Source organism: Leuciscus leuciscus (assembly GCF_965113295.1).
Source record: "Leuciscus leuciscus genome assembly, chromosome: 25".
In the NCBI taxonomy this organism is placed as follows: Eukaryota; Metazoa; Chordata; class Actinopteri; order Cypriniformes; family Leuciscidae; genus Leuciscus; species Leuciscus leuciscus.
Window position 1 is genome coordinate 31,699,675 of NC_138724.1, and position 18,623 is coordinate 31,718,297.

General features: G+C 41.4%; 1 protein-coding gene and 1 long non-coding RNA gene across 2 annotated transcripts in view; one reads left to right on the forward strand and one right to left on the reverse strand.

Annotated features, from left to right (window-relative positions):
* LOC309491185 (uncharacterized protein) overlaps positions 1 to 18,623 on the reverse strand; it is a 202,665-nt gene that overhangs the window by 167,250 nt on the left and 16,792 nt on the right. The window contains exons 7-8 of the mRNA XM_082160607.1: positions 9,068 to 9,241; positions 8,130 to 8,303 (exon numbers count right to left, since the gene is read on the reverse strand). Coding sequence (XP_082016733.1) covers positions 8,130 to 8,303; positions 9,068 to 9,241 — 348 coding nt within the window. The remainder of the gene's footprint in view (positions 1 to 8,129; positions 8,304 to 9,067; positions 9,242 to 18,623) is intronic.
* LOC309491303 overlaps positions 1 to 18,623 on the forward strand; it is a 141,621-nt gene that overhangs the window by 111,771 nt on the left and 11,227 nt on the right. The gene's annotated exons all lie outside the window — the stretch shown is intronic.

Here is an 18,623-nt window from a genome sequence, read left to right on the forward strand (position 1 = left end):
ATCTTGGTATACTATAGTAAATAATGGTAAACTATGGTAAATCATGGTAAATCATGGTAAACTATGGTAAATCATGCTAAACTATGGTAAATCATGCTAGAATCAGTAAATTATACTTGAACATGGCAAATCGTGGTATACTATAGTAAATCATGGTAAACTATAGTAAATCGTGGTAAATCATGGTAAACTATGGTAAATCATGCTAGAATCAATAAATCATACTTGAACATGGTAAATCATGGTATACTATAGTAAATCATGGTAAACTATGGTAAATCGTGGTAAATCATGGTAAACTATGGTAAATCATGCTAGAATCAGTAAATTATACTTGAACATGGTAAATCGTGGTATACTATAGTAAATCATGGTAAACTATGGAAAATGATGGTAATCTATGACAAATCATGCTAGAATCAGTAAATCATACTTGAACATGGTAAATCATGGTATACTATAGTAAATTATGGTAAACTATGGTAAATCATGGTAAATCATGGTAAACTATGGTAAATCATGGTAAACTATGGTAAATCATGCTTGAATCAGTAAATCATCTATCTTTCTTTCTTTCTTTCTTTCTTTCAACTAATCAATCTTTCTTTTTCTTTCTTTCTCTCTTTCTTTCTTTCTCTCTTTCTTTCTCCTTCTTTCTTACTAATTAATCTTTCTTTCTTTCTTTCTTTCTTTCTTTAAACATTTTCTTTCTTTCTTTCTATCTCTTTAAACCTTTTCTTTCTATCTATCTATCTATCTATCTATCTTTTGAACTTATCTATCTATCTATCTATCTATCTATCTATCTTTTGAACTTATCTATCTATCTATCTATCTATCTATCTGACTTATCTAACTTTTCTTTCTTTCTACCTAATCTTTTTTTCGTTCTTTCTTTCTTTATACCTAATCTTTCTTTCTTTCTTTCTTTCTTTCTAACTTTTCTTTCTTTCTACCTAATCTTTCTTTCGTTCTTTCTTTCTTTATACCTAATCTTTCTTTCTTTCTTTCTTTCTTTCTTTCTTTCTTTCTAGCTAATCTTTCTTTCTTTTTTCTTTCATTCTTTCTTTCTACCTAATCTTTCTTTCTTTCTTACAATCTTTCTTTCTTTCTTTCTTTCTAGCTAATCTTTCTTTCTTTTTTCTTTCATTCTTTCTTTCTACCTAATCTTTCTTTCTTTCTTACAATCTTTCTTTCTTTCTTTCTTTTTTTCTTTCTAGCTAATCTTTCTTTCTTTTTTCTTTCATTCTTTCTTTCTAGCTAATCTTTCTACCTAATCTTTCTTTCTTTCTTTCTTTCTTTCTTTCTTTCTTTCTTTCTTTCTTTATACCTAATCTTTTTCTTTCTTTCTTTATACCTTATATTTCTTTCTTTCTTTCTTTCTTTCTTTCTTTCTTTCTTTCTTTCTTTCTTTCTTTATACCTAATCTTTCTTTCTTTCTTTCTTTCTTTCTTTCTACCTAATCTTTCTTTCTTTCTTTATACCTAATCTTTCTTTCTTTCTTTCTTTATACCTAATCTTTCTTTCTTTCTTTCTTTCTAACTAATCTTTCTTCTTTCTTTCTTTCTTTCTTTCTTTCTTTCTTTCTTTCTTTCTTTCTTTCTTTCTAACTTTTCTTTCTTTCTACCTAATCTTTCTTTCGTTCTTTCTTTCTTTATACCTAATCTTTCTTTCTTTCTTTCTAACTAATCTTTTCTTTTTTCTTTCTTTCTTTCTACCTAATCTTTCTTTCGTTCTTTCTTTCTTTATACCTAATCTTTCTTTCTTTCTTTCTAACTAATCTTTCTTTCTTTTTTCTTTCTTTCTAACTAATCTTTCTTTCTTTCTTTCTTTCTTTCTTTCTTTCTTTCTTTCTTTCTACCTAATCTTTCTTTCTTTCTAACTAATCTTTCTTTCTTTTTTCTTTCTTTCTAACTAATCTTTCTTTCTTTCTTTCTTTCTTTCTTTCTTTATACCTAATCTTTCTTTCTTTCTTTCTTTATACCTAATCTTTCTTTCTTTCTTTCTTTATTTCTTTCTTTCTTTCTTTATACCTAATCTTTCTTTCTTTCTTTCTAACTAATCTTTCTTTCTTTCTTTCTTTCTTTCTTTCTTTCTTTCTTTCTTTCTTTCTTTCTTTCTTTCTTTCTAACTTTTCTTTCTTTCTACTAGAGGTGGGCATAGATTAATTTTTTTAATCTAGATTAATCTAGATTAATTTTGAAATTAATCTAGATTAATCTAGATTAAAATGGCTCATTTGAATTCTGCCGAAGGCATTCAGAATATGTGTGCTACCCAAATAATGACTATAAAAGTAAGTCTTTGAGAACGTGTTTCTCAAGCCAGGTGGCGCATTAGACCAGGGGCTCATCTCCTGTTTCCAAAATGCATCATAAACTGCTTGAGAAAGCTGTTCTACTCATAGACTGTAAAAGGTTACTACTTTACTGTTACCGTCCGTAGGCAACATTAGGTAGGCCTATGTTATTATCAACTACTATAGGCTATCAATTAGGGATGGGCGATATGGCCTAAAATCTATATTGTGATATACATTGCAGCCTCTTGCGATAGCGATTTACAGTATATTATAATAAAACCATTTCAGAACAGATTACACAGACCCATGCTAAACAACTGCTAAATGTATTTTTTTTTAAAGGGTGTATGTAGTTTTGAGAACATATATTGTGCAAAACTGTAAGTATACAACATAATTTTGCAGATAAATAAAATTTAAGTACACTAGCTGCAGAGACTTAAGTAGGTCTAATGTTTATTATGGCTTGGAGCTTATGAAACCCCAAATTTAAAATTAGAATATTGTCTAACTGATGTCTTTTCAGTTAAAAAGAAACACAACAACGATTCTTAAAATCGAGATTATGTGCTACACCACTAAGCAAGGCTGGATTAGTACCCCCAGGGGCCCCTGGGCACTGAAGCTCATGGGCCCCCTCCCCTACCTGACAACCACACCCTCCAAAGGAACACACACAGGTGTGGGATTTAACATGCCAATCACTATTGATCAAAAGCTGAATGACTAGTTCACAAGACAATGATACGAAATACATTTTTCTGAAAAGTATGGCTGCACGATTTGGGGAAAATGTCATATTGTGATTATTGAGGTCAATATTGCGATATGCGATTGCGATATAGTAAACAAATGGTTTCCTGAGTTAACTTGCTTATTTCTCAAGTAAAATGCACACACAGATTAGTGATAATGCTGAAATTTGTAGCCCATTTCTCAACTCAAACTAGAAACAACAACTAAATGCACTGTGTTTTCAAATTAAAATAAATTCAATATTGTTATTTGTCTCAATAATACAAGAGTTAAAAATAAATGTCATATTTACCTGTGCCTGTCAAACAGGTAGACCTAGGACATATACCGAAATTGTCAAACTGCACTGCATAAATTATAAATTAAATATAGACTAATCCTTATTATAGCAAAAAAAAAAAAAAAAAAAACTTTAGTCAACAGCAGTGAGTCATTTTCTCTGTTCTTTTTGTTCTTTGATTAACTTTACTGACAGAAAGCTTTATTGGCTGCTGTCTCTTTAAGACCAGCTGACGGAGACGCGGCTCTCGCACGCGCCTCATTCTTTCACAACTCTTGACGTTCATCATAAGACAGCTCTTATGTTATGAAGATACTCGACAAAACGGACATTTTGGCATAATTGTGTGTGTTATTGTAAGTTCAAGCACGAAAGATAACTGTATTCTGGCTGAGCGCACGATACTGGCGCGCGCGCGTCTTTCTGTGTGTGTGTGTCACAGTCAGACTTTTGTCTTGTCGCACATGAATTGTTTAAAAGCATTTGCATGAATAAGAGATCATATAATGTAATATACACTTTTTAAAAATTCTGATTGGATAATTATCAAGATCGAGGCAAAGCCTTGTGTATACTATTTTTATGTAGCAGCGAACGTTGCAAAAAAAAAACGTGCCCAGATTGCCCATATGGTAGATCCGGCCCTGCACTAAGATATATTGGAATGGGAATAATACGCGCGCGCTGGTATTCAGTGATATCATGTTTCGTTTTGAATTTGAGGTGGTAGAACGGATTAGTCGTGTGTTAACTTACCGAACTGTTACCCCACACACTCTGTATTTAGTTTGCTGCTGCTCGTCTGACGGCTTAAACCCGAACCAAGTCCAAATAATGGATGTTGCACCGACCTTTTTCACCAGCTTTCACTTTCAGCCGTGTTTACTTAAGATGACGACGAATATGCGTTGCAGCCGGGTTTACCTCGCGGCCGCGGGTAGATTGCGTCATCATAGCTTGTGTAGTATAGAGCCATCTCCCAACCCAACTTGGAGAATAGATTAACGGCGATATTTTTTTTATCGCGCGATAAGAGTCTCGCGTTAACGCAGCACGTTAACGCCGATAACGGCCCACCACTACTTTCTACCTAATCTTTCTTTCGTTCTTTCTTTCTTTATACCTAATCTTACTTTCTTTCTTTCTTTCTAACTAATCTTTTCTTTTTTCTTTCTTTCTACCTAATCTTTCTTTCGTTCTTTCTTTCTTTATACCTAATCTTTCTTTCTTTCTTTCTAACTAATCTTTCTTTCTTTTTTCTTTCTTTCTAACTAATCTTTCTTTTTTCTTTCTCTTTCTTTCTTTCTTTCTTTCTTTCTTTCTTTCTAACTTTTCTTTCTTTCTAACTATTCTTTCTTTCTAACTATTCTTTCTTTCTAACTAATTTATCAATCAAAATTTTAACTACTTTAAACTTCAAACTACTTCAAACTTCAAACTACTTCAAACTTCAAACTACTTCTAACTACTTTAAACTTCTAACTACTTTTAACTTCTTCAAACTCTCTGGTCCGGCTTTCTCAAGCCAACTTAAAGTTTGTCTCAACAAACTTTTTTTTCTAGTTAAAAATTGGCATCGATTTCAGCATCATCTCATTAGGATTGTGCAATCGGGGATTTAGAGAGAGGAATTCGTTCCCCACATGGATTTCACCTCAGGTTAATTTTTTTTTTTTTTTTCATGTTATATCAAGTGTACAGTTGTACAGTGTCATTGATTGCATCTTGAATAAATATTGACATGTTCTGTATCACTCGGTTTTGTGTGTGTTTCCTTTTTCTGTTTAGAAGAGAACTGCCTTTAAATCCCCTTTGTAAGAGCTTTATGAGGCATAACTAGTCCTCACTTTAGATGAGCTCACAAAAATAGTTAACTGACAACTACTAAATGTTTTATATCTACCTGAAGTAATCATGAATTACAGTAGAAATACATGTTAATAAAGCATTTATTCACACACTGAGTAACTATTACTACGTCTAAATAATAAGATGTATAAATGTACATTTAAATAGTTTATTAATCATTTACTTACACTTTCTTTAAATTGTCTTATGAACCACTAACAACTCCTAAATAACTGGATTGTAAATTATGTTATTGTTAATTTAGAAATGATAAATTGATCATTAAAAAAGTCTGAAAATACATTTATTAAACACATTATAGATATGCTTATAAATAAAAAATAAAGCATTTATTGCTGTATTTATAAACTGCTTAATGTCTATTAATGTTTTATAAATTATAAATGAACTATTTACTAATGCTTAACTAATGATTCATAGCATGCAGTTATTATAAAGTGTTACCCAAAATTCTTTTGATAACATTTTGCCGTGAGGGTCTCTAGATGATGCATGTCAAGGTTCGAGCAAATAAAAAAAATGGCCTATGAGGAGTTCTAAAAAGTTGATTTTTTAAAAATAATCTCTAATATTAATAACGAATGATTTGATTCTTGAGACAAAGTCATTCAGAATGAGGAGATTTAACATATGATAAGAATACTGTGTGTGTGTGTGAGATACATTGCGTGATATATAGGGCGTAAAATGTGATAGCGCCACCCGGTGGCTGTTTTCTTTTAAACTTTGCATAGACCTCTAGAGTCAAACAGGCCCACCAAGTTTCTTTCTGATTGGCCTCCATTAACCTGGTCTAATAGGTGCCCAAACTTTATTAAATCATCATGGCAACTTGGAAAAAGACACTGCATCCCAATTTTCAAGTCAATCGGACTAACGGTTACATAATTACAGCGGTTTTATGGGTTTTTTTTGTATTACAGCACCACCAAGTGGTGAATCGCCACAACTGTTTTTGCATGACCACAGAACGAGCTCTTACATAGGTATAACACGTTTGGTGAATATATCTCATTGTGTTCAAGAGTTCTAGCCATTTTAGTGAAAGTTTGAACGTCCCGTCACGAGCGTGAATCACCGATCGAAATTATTTTAACAACTTTTTTTTTCCATGAAGGTCTCTAGATCGTGTGTGCCGAGTTTTGAGTGAATCAGACAAACGGCCTATGAGGAGTTCGAAAAAGTATATTTTTCAGAAAATCCAATATGGCAGAAAAAAATCCTCGGAAATGCATATCGGAAATTAAATCAGATAAATACATTTTTCATATCTCCTGACCACTAGGTGGCACTGTGCCAAAACTGGCCAGGTAGCCTCAGTTCATGGTTGTCATAACACACACCAAGTTTGGTCAGAATACACTTAAGCATTGCTGAGATATACACTCACCTAAAGGATTATGAGGAACACCTGTTCAATTTCTCATTAATGCAATTATCTAATCAACCAATCACATGGCAGTTGCTTCAATGCATTTAGGGGTGTGTTCCTGGTCAAGACAATCTCCTGAACTCCAAACTGAATGTCAGAATGGGAAAGAAAGGTGATTTAAGCAATTTTGAGCGTGGCATGGTTGTTGGTGCCAGACGGGCCGGTCTGAGTATTTCACAATCTGCTCAGTTACTGGGATTTTCACGCACAACCATTTCTAGGGTTTACAAAGAATGGTGTGAAAAGGGAAAAACATCCAGTATGCGGCAGTCCTGTGGGCGAAAATGCCTTGTTGATGCTAGAGGTCAGAGGAGAATGGGCCGACTGATTCAAGCTGATAGAAGAGTAACTTTGACTGAAATAACCACTCGTTACAACCGAGGTATGCAGCAAAGCCACAACACGCACAACCTTAAGGCTGATGGGCTACAACAGCAGAAGACCCCACCGGGTACCACTCATCTCCACTACAAATAGGAAAAAGAGGCTACAATTTGCACGAGCTCACCAAAATTGGACAGTTGAAGACTGGAAAAATGTTGCCTGAGTCTCGATTTCTGTTGAGACGTTCAGATGGTAGAGTCAGAATTTGGCGTAAACAGAATGAGAACATGGATCCATCATGCCTTGTTACCACTGTGCAGGCTGGTGGTGGTGGTGTAATGGTGTGGGGGATGTTTTCTTGGCCCACTTTAGGCCCCTTAGTGCCAATTGGGCATCGTTTAAATGCCACAGCCTACCTGAGCATTGTTTCTGACCATGTCCATCCCTTTATGACCACCATGTACCCATCCTCTGATGGCTACTTCCAGCAGGATAATGCACCATGTCATAAAGCTCAAATCATTTCAAATTGGTTTCTTGAACATGACAATGAGTTCACTGTACTAAAATGGCCCCCACAGTCACCAGATCTCAACCCAATAGAGCATCTTTGGGATGTGGTGGAACGGGAGCTTTGTGCCCTGGATGTGCATCCTACAAATCTCCATCAACTGCAAGATGCTATCCTATCAATATGGGCCAACATTTCTAAAGAATGCTTTCAGCACCTTGTTGAATCAATGCCACGTAGAATTAAGGCAGTTATGAAGGCGAAAGGGGCTCAAACACAGTATTAGTATGGTGTTCCTAATAATCCTTTAGGTGAGTGTACCTTCACGTTTATTTTGGCGTGCTCTTCATCAAATTCTTTTGCGAGTTACCCGAGAACGGTTTGACAAATTAACTTGTATTTCATTATATCTGCTGCCAAATTTCAACTTTGCCGCAAGCGGTTCGATGGGCTGCCATAGACTCCCAGAGCGGAAGAAGAAGAAACGGAAGAATAATAAGAACGCCAGCGGATACAATTAGTACATACACATCTTCGGTGCTTGGCCCACAATTACAATAGGGTTTCAGCATTTCATTCTTGAACCCCTAAAAATACATTGAACAGTAATAGATTGTGTTATTTTGTATTAACAAATATGCACAACACCACTCACCCCAGTTTCTCCAGTTTACACTGAGGATGTTCCAGTAGATCTGAAAGCTGCATCACTCCTGAATCTGTAATGTTATTCTTACTCAGGTCCAGCTCTCTCAGATGAGACGGGTTTGATCTCAGAGCTGAACTCAGATCAGCACAACCTCCATCACTGATATTACAAGATCTCAACCTGTGAGTGCGATAAATAAAAATATGGTGAAGTCAGAATACAATGAGAACCAGGTAATTATTAAAAACAATTGTTGAAAGGTATTTTAGAGACATAAGTTCAATAAATATGAAATGGTCAATTTCAGACCTATGAATTATGAAGAAACTAAAAACAGCTGTTTCAAACATTAGTAATAATTAATTGTTACTGCTATACTTTTTTTTTAAACATATTTGTTCTGAATTTTCTGATTTGAATGGTAAGGTGTTTTGACTGTATATATATATATATATATATATATATATATAAAAATGCAGATTTACACTCTCAGACAAGTTCAGCAGCTGCTATCTGCTGGAATTAAAAAAACAAAAATGCAAACAATTGTATCCATATTCCTAATATACTCAGCCAAAAAATAAATGTCCTCTCACTTTCAACTGCTTTTAATTCCAGCAAATTTCTTATTATGTGTAAATATTTGAATGAACATTCAACAACTGAGACATAAATGGAAAACGTTTTACAGACATTTGACGAACAGAAATGGAAAAATGAATCCCTGAACAGGGATTTAAACCAGTAGGCTATATCATTTCATACTAGAATCATCTATTATACCAAGTATAACTTGTATTACCGTATACAATGGCAAGCTAAGTGATCCCCACTCACAACCACTGTCCTTCCACTTTTTACTCTTTTGTTGTTTTTCACAGCAAAATATAAACAACAAAAGTAATCCTTGTGAAAAATTCATGACCAAAAACAATACCACTCACCCCAGTTTCTCCAGTTTACACAGAGGACGTTCCAGTAGAGCTGAAAGCTGCTTCATTTCTGATTCTGTAATTTTATTCTCACTCAGGTCCAGCTCTCTCAGATGAGACGGGTTTGATCTCAGAGCTGAACTCAGAACAGCACAACCTCCATCACTGATATCACAAGACCTCAACCTGTGAGTGCGAAGAAAACACATTAAATACAAATGTCTACAAAAGTATAAAAGACAAATTACTTGTTAACAAGAACTCAGATCAACACAAGCTTTGACACCAATTCCACACTGATATTGTCACGGTTCATGAATTCGCTGTCTCTTCCTTGTCTCGTGTGATTGTGTGTAGTGTGTATGATTAGTGTGGGTGTGTCCTCTGATTACCGCTGATCAGTCAGCTGATTCCACTCTACTCACCTATATATTCTCAGTGACTGGTGTCTTGTGTTGTCAGATCGTTGTGGTGTTTACCGGTGTTGGTTCCTGTTCTGTTTGGCGTCCTCTCGTGATCATCGTTCCAGTTTGGATTTGTGTCTTCGTTTCCTGTCGTCATCATTGCAATTCTGGATTACGGACTTCACTCATCTGTCATCCACCACCAGCCCGGTTGCCCATCGAGGTCCCTGCGTCACTCTCCTGCCCTGTGTGTCGTGTTTGTGTAGACCTGACCTTCACTGTTTATTTATAATAAACATATTTTATCTGCATCTTGCTTCCTCTCGCATTCATGACAGAATGATCTGACCAGATCATGGAGGCAGCAGGTGGTCCCACGATTAACCTTGACGAATTCATCACTCACAGTATCACTCGGATGGACACACAGGAAGACAGCATCGCCCACACCGCCACTTCAGCCCACACCACTGGAGTTGCTCTCCCAGTCGGATCCTCGTCTACCGGTACCGGAGGCGTATTCAGGAGAACCCAGTTTCTGCAGAGCATTCTTGACCAGGTGCTCCATGCATTTCTCATTGCAACCCCGAACCTTCAACAACGAAAGATCGAAGGTAGCGTTCGTTTTGACACTGCTGACTGGGAGAGCGGCGTTATGGGGAACGGCGGTGTGGTAGAACCAGGAACCATGCTGCGCCTCGTTCCAGGCACTCCGCGAGGAGATGAGGCGTGTGTTCGACCGTTCTATGGCAGGAAGAGAGGCGGCCAGGGTTCTTGCCGACCTGCAACAAGGAGATCGCTCCATGTCTGACTACTCCATCGAATTCTGCACGCTGGCGGCTGAGTGCCAATGAAACGAGGAGGCACAGTGGGACATGTTCCTGCGTGGGCTGGCTGACCGTGTCCAAAAGGAAATCTACGCGTTGGACCTTCCCACGACTTTAAATGGGCTCATCGACCTGGCTCTAAGAGTGGATGCACGACTCTCCAGGATGGAACGTTGCGTTCTTCCGAATCGACTCCCCGGAGGCACTGAAAGCCCACAGACCAGCGGCGGGGACACGGTCAGTCTCGTCTTCGATCACGAGCCCATGCAGGTGGGGAGAGCGCGGCTTTCCAGGGAGGACAAGGAAAGGCGGAGGTCCCAGGGACTCTGCCTTTACTGTGGGGGAGCGGGCCACTTCCTACACGCCTATCCAGTAAAAGGCCAAGCCCGGTAGTAAACCTGAGGCTACTATCGGGTGGGATCTCCGCCGAGAACACCTCATCATCATCATCATCATCCACGCTCCTCCCGGTAAGACTGAGATGGGCAGCCAGCACACACGACTGCCAAGCCTTACTGGACTCGGGAGCGGAGGGCAACTTTATGGACCGTAAGCTCGCTCATAGACTTCACATTCCTGTCACCTCACTTACTCATAACATATCCGTCAACACCCTCAACAGTCAAGAACTCCCCAATATTTCAGACCCATAACACTCACCACATCAGGCAACCATACGGAAACTCTGTCATTCCTCCTCATGGACTCACCTCTGGCACCCGTAGTTCTTGGTCACCCCTGGCTCACACAAGACAAACCCCAGGGTGGACTGGTGCCAGCACTCCATTTCCGCATGGAGTGCTCAGTGTTATGAGTATTGTTTTTTGTCTGCTTGTCCGTCTGTACCGGTTTCTGTGTTTCAGGAGGAGGCAGTGGATTTATCAAACGTGCCTGTTGTGTACCTCGACCTGAAGGAAGTGTTCAGTAAGTCCAGTGCTGCTTCTCTTCCTCCGCACCGTTCCATCGACTGTGCCATAGATTTACTGTCAGGTAAATGGTAAAGTCTCTGCCTAAGGGCAAGTTATATTCACTTTCTGTTCCAGAAAGTGAGGCCATGGAGAAATATATTTCTGATTCTCTAGCAACGGGGTTCATCCGGCCTTCCTCTTCTCCTGCGTGGAAAATTTACACTCTTCTCCTCTTTTTTTTTGTGGGCAAGAAGGATGGTTCTCTGCGACCTTGTATTGATTACCGGGGGTTGAAAAACATCACGGTAAAGAATACTTATCCTTTGCCGTTGATGTCTTCACAAAATTGGATTTACGGAATGCCTATCATTTGGTTCACATAAGGAAGGGGGATGAATGGAAGACCGCGTTTAACACCCCCAGGGGGCACACTGAATATTTGGTCATGCGTTTTGGTCTGTCAAACTCCCCAGCGGTCTTCCAGGCACTCGTCAACGACGTGCTGCGAGATATGATAGATCAGTTCATATATGTCTACCTGGACAACATATAGATTTTTTTCATCTTCTCTCCAGGAACACGTGCAACACGTCCAACGAGTACTTCAAAGGTTGCCAGAGAATGGGCTTTTTGTCAAGGCGGAGAAATGCGTTTTTCATGCTGTAACGAGGTATGTTGTTACGGGAAGAAGGAGGTGGGAACCGGCGAACATTTAAAGACTTTTAATGATAAAAATAAAACAAATACAAAACTAAAGTAAAAGACAGCAACCCCTCACGGACGACTGCTGTCACAATTAACAGAAACAAAACATCAAATAAAACGCAGGCCTGTTCCTCTCTCTCTCTTCACTGTCGTCGCTCCTCCTTTATGCTTCCGCTCCTCCGTGAGAGATACGAGACCGGTGCGTCTCGCAGGTGTCGCTCATCAGAGTAATCAAGCCACCGGCCTCGTGCCGCTCTCTCACGGCCCTCGGCCTCGTCCTGCATTTGCCAAACTGAAAAGTCGCTTCGTTTCCGCTCCCATCTTAATAGCCCCTGATCCTTCACGTCAGTTTGTGGTGGAGGTCGACGTGTCAGAGGTGGGGGTAGGCGCAGTTCTTTCACAACGTTACTCCACAGAAGACAGGATACATCCATGCGTGTTTTTCTCCCATCGTTTATCTCCTGCCGAACATAACTATGACATTGGTAACAGAGAGTTGTTGGCAGTCAAGTTAGCGTTGGAAGAATGGCGTCATTGGTTAGAAGGGTCGGGGGTACCTTTTATCGTCTGGACCGATCACAAGAATATGGAATATATCAGAACCGCCAAAAGACTCAACTCCAGGCAGGCTCGGTGGGCTCTTTTTTTCGGTCGTTTTGATTTTTCTCTTTCGTACCGCCCGGGTTCCAAAAAAATCAAACCCGATTCTTTATCGCGTATTTTTGACCATTCTGAACGCCCGTCCACTCCAGAGTGCATTTTACCAGAGAACCTAATTGTCTCCACACTCACATGGGAGATCGAGTCGAAGGTCAAGACGGCCTTAAAAGGCCTTAGACGGCCTCGGTGGGCCTGCCCGGTGGCTCTCCTCTTCCCAGCTGTTCCCTATCTTCTCCTGCTTTACTCTAAGTACATCACACCTGTTCCCTTTTCTCTCTGATTACGTTTGCTACTTCTCCTCTCTCTTCCTCCTGTCTCTTTGTCAGATTGTTCGTTAACCACTCATGAAAGAAGTCTCTTGTTGCACACCCTCTCTATATTGTCCTGTCCTGCCCTCTAGATTCATCTTGCTGCAAGTATTGTATTGCTTTTGCTCTAATCATCTCTCCGTGTCTGCTCTGTATCAAGTGCTGCGCTAGATAGAGCTTCTGCAGTTCCCCGCTGTGCTTCATCTGTGTACTCTCCTGTGTGACCAGAGGCCAGCCGCCAACTGTGCCCGAGCCACCTCGTTGAACACTGTCAAAGCTCCGTTACAAGAGGATTTTCTGTTGCTGATTACTGGCCCGATTCATTGGCTGTTTCCGTTGTGATTATATTTCAAGAAGATTTCTGTTTGTTCGCCCTACTGGTGGCTGCCTCATTGTCATTGAATAAAAGAGCTTATTGACTGTCATTTCGCTATTGGGTCTTCTCTCACCGTACAATCTGACCACGATGGACCCAGTGAACGAGACATCTTTTCAAGTTGCTGTCGAGCGTCAGGGTGCCTTGCTGGGCAGGCATGAAGAGGAGCTGACTGTTACGAGACGCGTGGTGGAATCTTTGGCTGAGCAGGTGTCAGATCTCACCGCGCGGCTGCATCATCTTCGTCATGAGTCCTCTTCATCTGCTCAACTGCCCGTGTCTCCTGAACCTAGGATAAATAATCCACCGTGTTACTCGGGTGAGTCTACCCAGTGTCGTTCATTTTTGACACAGTGTGAAGTAATTTTTTCTCTTCAACCCTCGACTTACGCCAGGGACCGCGCCAAGGTCGCCTTCGTGATTTCTCTCCTCACCAGACGCGCCCGTCAGTGGTGAGCGGCCAGCTGGGAGGCGGAGGCGGACTTTCTGGATTGTTTTTCTCTGTTCAAAGAGGAGATGATTCGTGTGTTCGATCGCTCTGCACATGGAGCCGAGGCCTCTCGCTTGCTCCCATCACTTCACCAGGGCAGACGTTCAGCTGCTGATTTCTCTATAGAGTTTCGCACTCTTGCAACAACCTGCGGCTGGAATGAGCCGGCGCTGGTGGCCCGTTTCCTGGAAGGGCTCAACGCAGAGGTCAAGGATGAGATCCTCGCCAGGGAGATTCCCAGTCTTCTCGATCCACTCATCGACCTCGCCATCCGAGTGGAGAAGCGTTTCGACCTGCGACGCCGAGCGAGGTATACTGACACTGGTTCTTTCTCTCCGCCCCCATCCTCGTCTCCATCTTCTACTGTTGCAGAGACTGCTCCAGAACCCATGCAGCTGGGGGGCTTACGTATCTCCCCGAAGGAACGAGAACGGAGAATTTTGAACCGCCTCTGTCTCTACTGTGGCTCCGACAAGCACTTTGTGTCAACGTGTCAAGTAAAAGCCAACGTTTGCCAGTAGTGGGAGGGGTACTGGCGAGCGCTACTCCTCTGGTCCCTTCTCACAAGACTAACACTACCATTCCGGTACATCTGCACTGGCAGGGTTCTTCTGTCTCTACCAACGCCATGATTGACTCCGGGGCCGAGGGAAATTTCATCGACGAAGCCTGGGCCTGCGAGCAAGGTATTCCTCTCATTGATCTAGAGGAGGCCACTCCTCTTTTTGCCCTAGATGGTAGTTCCCTTCCCAGAATCTGCCGTGAGACTGTTCCATTGTCTCTCACGATCTCTGGAAATCATCGCGAGACCACTTCCTTTTTAATTTTCAGTTCTCCTTTCTCTCCCATAGTGCTAGGACATCCCTGGTTAGTTCAGCATAATCCCCAGATTAACTGGCCTAAAGGAACTATTCTATCATGGAACCTGTCTTGTCATGTTAAATGTCTTGTCTCTGCCATCCCTCCTGTTTCTTCTGTTTCTGTGTTTCAGGAGGAGCCAGGTGATTTGTCTGGGGTGCCAGAGATGTATCACGATCTGCAAGCGGTTTTCAGTCGTTCCCGAGCCACTTCTCTCCCTCCTCATCGCCCTTATGATTGTAATATCAATCTCCTTCCCGGTACAACTCCACCACGCGGTAGACTGTACTCTGTCGATTCCTGAGCCCGAAGCCCTTGAAAATTACCTCTGAGAGGCTCTCAATGCGGGTACCATTGTTCCCTCCTCCTCTCCTGCTGGCGCTGGCTTCTTCTTTGTGAAAAAGAAGGATGGGTCCTTGCGTCCCTGTATAGATTATCGGGGGCTCAATGACATAACGGTAAAGAATAGATATCCTTTGCCGCTTATGTCATCCGCTTTTGAGATCTTACAGGGAGCTAAGTTTTTCACAAAGTTAGACCTGCGCAATGCTTACCATCTGGTGCGCATAAAGGAGGGTGATGAGTGGAAGACCGCATTCAATACTCCTCTCGGGCACTTTGAAAACCGGTCTCGTAAACGCTCCTGCCGTCTTTCAGGCACTTATAAACGACGTTCTTCGCGATATGCTGAATATCTTTGTCTTCGTTTACCTAGACGACATTCTGATTTTTTCACCCTCTCTTCAGGTTCATATACAGCACGTTCGACGCGTTCTTCAGCGCCTGTTAGAGAACCGCCTCTTCGTCAAAGCAGAGAAGTGCTCTTTTCATGCGCAATCGGTGACCTTTCTCGGCTCCGTTATTTCGGCGGAGGGGATTAGTATGGACCCCGCTAAGGTCCAAGCGGTCACTGACTGGCCTGTTCCTGATTCACGCACAGCCCTTCAGCGATTCCTTGGCTTTGCCGATTTTTATCGTAGGTTTATTCGAAATTTTAGTCAGGTGGCAGCGCCGTTAACAGCCCTCACGTCATCTAAGTCTAGTTTCGTTTGGACCGATTCCGCCCAGAGTGTGTTCGAGCGTCTTAAGAACCTTTTTTCTACTGCTCCCATTTTAATTACTCCCAACACTTCTAACCAGTTCATTGTCGAGGTCGATGCTTCAGAGGTGGGCGTCGGGGCCATCCTCTCCCAACGCTCACCTTCTGATGGCAAGGTGCACCCGTGCGCCTATTTTTCGCACCATCTTTCGCCCCCAGAACGCAATTATGATGTCAGCGATCGCGAGCTACTCGCCATTCGTTTGGCTTTGGAGGAGTGGCGTCACTGGTTGGAGGGAGCGTCGGTTCCGTTCATTGTTTGGACTGATCACCGTAACCTCGAATACATTCGTTCCGCTAAGAGACTGAACGCGCGTCAAGCTCGTTGGGCTCTTTTTTTCGCTCGTTTTGAGTTTTCCATTTCTTACCGTCCCGGGTCTAAGAATGTAAAACCTGACGCGTTTTCTCGTCTTTTCGATTTCTCTGAGGTCTCCCCATCCCAGGAGGCGGTTATTCCTCCTGCACGGGTGGTTGGGGCGACAATTTGGGGAATTGAGAAGCTTGTTAAACGCACGCTCGTGCCGCGAGGCTGTCCTAGACATTTACTTTTTGTTCCGATCTCTGCTCGACGTGCGGTTCTTCAGTGGGGCCATACCTCCAAATTGGCAGCCCATCCCGGCGTTAGAGGTACTCTTGCCTTGGTTAAACAGCGTTTTTGGTGGCCGTCCTGTGAAAGAGATGTCCGTCGTTTTGTTGCTGTATGCGCCGTTTGCGCTCAAACCAAGTCCAGCCATTCTCCCCCGGCTGGTCTTTTGAGACCATTGCCTGTTCCGTCTCGCCCGTGGTCACACATAGCTCTCGATTTTATTTCTGGTCTTCCTTCGCATCCTGCGCAGTCTCGCTTTTACGAATCCCGCGAATCGATGATTTCCTCCGCTCTCACAGTCTTCCCCCTTAGGAGCGCTGGGTGACGCTCGTTAAGGGAGGGGGTACTGTCATGAGTCTGGCTCTTTCTATCCTTTTTTGCCCTCTTCTGGCCACTGGCCTTATTACACACGCACTGACACACAAGTACATCACACCTGTTCCCTTTTCTCTCTGATTACGTTTGCTACTTCTCCTCTCTCTTCCTCCTGTCTCTTTGTCAGATTGTTCGTTAACCACTCATGAAAGAAGTCTCTTGTTGCACACCCTCTCTATATTGTCCTGTCCTGTCTTGTCGGGGATTCATCTTGCTGTATTGCTTTTGCTCTAATCATCTCTCCGTATCTGCTCTGTATCAAGTGCTGCTCTAGATAGAGCTTCTGCAGTTCCCCGCTGTGCTTCATCTGTGTACTCTCCTGTGTGACCAGAGGCCAGCCGCCAACCGCCAACTGTGCCTGAGCCACCTCGTTGAACACTGTCAAAGCTCCGTTACAAGAGGATTTTCTGTTGCTGATTACTGGCCCCATTCATTGGCTGTTTCCGTTGTGATTATATTTCAAGAAGATTTCTGTTTGTTCGCCCTACTGGTGGCTGCCTCATTGTCATTGAATAAAAGCTTATTGACAGCTTATTGACTGTCATTTCGCTATTGGGTCTTCTCTCACCTTATAACACTTCCTTGTCTCGTGTGATTGTGTGTAGTGTGTGTTATTAGTGTGAGTGTGTCCTCTGATAACCGCCAGCTGATTCCACTCTACTCACCTATATATTCTCAGTGACTGGTGTCTTGTGATGTCAGATCGTTGTGGTGTTTACCGTCCTCCCGTGATCATCGTTCCAGTTTGGATTTGCCTCTGTTCGTGTCTTCGGTTCCTGACTTCATCATTGCATTTCTGGATTACAGACTTCTCACTCATCTGCCATCCACCACCAGCCCGGATGCCCATCGAGGTCCCTGTGTCACTCTCCTGCCCTGTGTTGTTTGTGTAGACCTGACCTTCACTGTTTATTTATAATAAACATCTTTTTCCTGCATCTTGCTTCCTCTCGCGTTCATGACAGATATATCCTGCATTCAGGTGTTAACAAAAATGTATTGAATGGCCGGAATACATGCAACCAATGCTTTTCTATTGTCTCCTTTAACTCATCCTTACAGAACCTTCGACTGACAAGAATTACACCAGCTCAATCACTAGGTGCTGACTTATCAGCTGAAAATCTGAACGGATACCAAATGCGTATTATAGGCTTTCCATATGGCTGATAGAACTAAATAAGAGCAATGTTTAAACACTGAATTAAAAAATTTCCTGCTGGGCTACAGTATATAATCAATCAATTTCAAACATTTAGACAGTTAAAGGAAAGTTATTATTTTTATGCATTACACAGCTCATATGTCAGGGTTCTCAAGTTTTATCAAAAGCTTGGAGTGAGATCACATGCGGTTAGGGGAGGAGCCCTAATGGAGCCCCGCCCCCGCCCCGCCCCCCAATTTTACCCATTGTTCATAATTAACCAGCACAAATTTTAATTATAACAATTGGTAAATCTGATAAATGACAGAGCAATTCATCACATCAAATATACTCTTTAATGTTATATTTCAAAATGACAAAAATTACAAAAATATAACAAATTGCTCCAAACAGTTTAGAAAAACAAATCTTTTTGCATTTTGAATGTGTCTAGTCGAAATGGTATAATGATGTATTGTGTGGTGGGACATTGTGAACAAATGACATATTAGAGTATTAAGGTGTGTGTGTGTGTGTGTGTGTGTGTGTGTGTGTGTGTGTGTGTGTGTGTGTGTGTGTGTGTGTGTGTGTGTGTGTGTGCACAAGAGTACACACTCCAGCTTATGAAATGTGTTTTGTGTTGTAAGTGTTTGTTGCACATTTTGATGCCTTGATAACAGGGGTAGGGGTCTCCTCCTCTAATCTGGCAACCGTTTTAGGGGGCTTACCCTTTGGTGCCCAGAATAATAAAATAAATTTTTGCTTTTTCCCTGACATCTTTGAAAAATACAAATGCAATGGCAATGATTAATGTAAGTTTTGACAGGA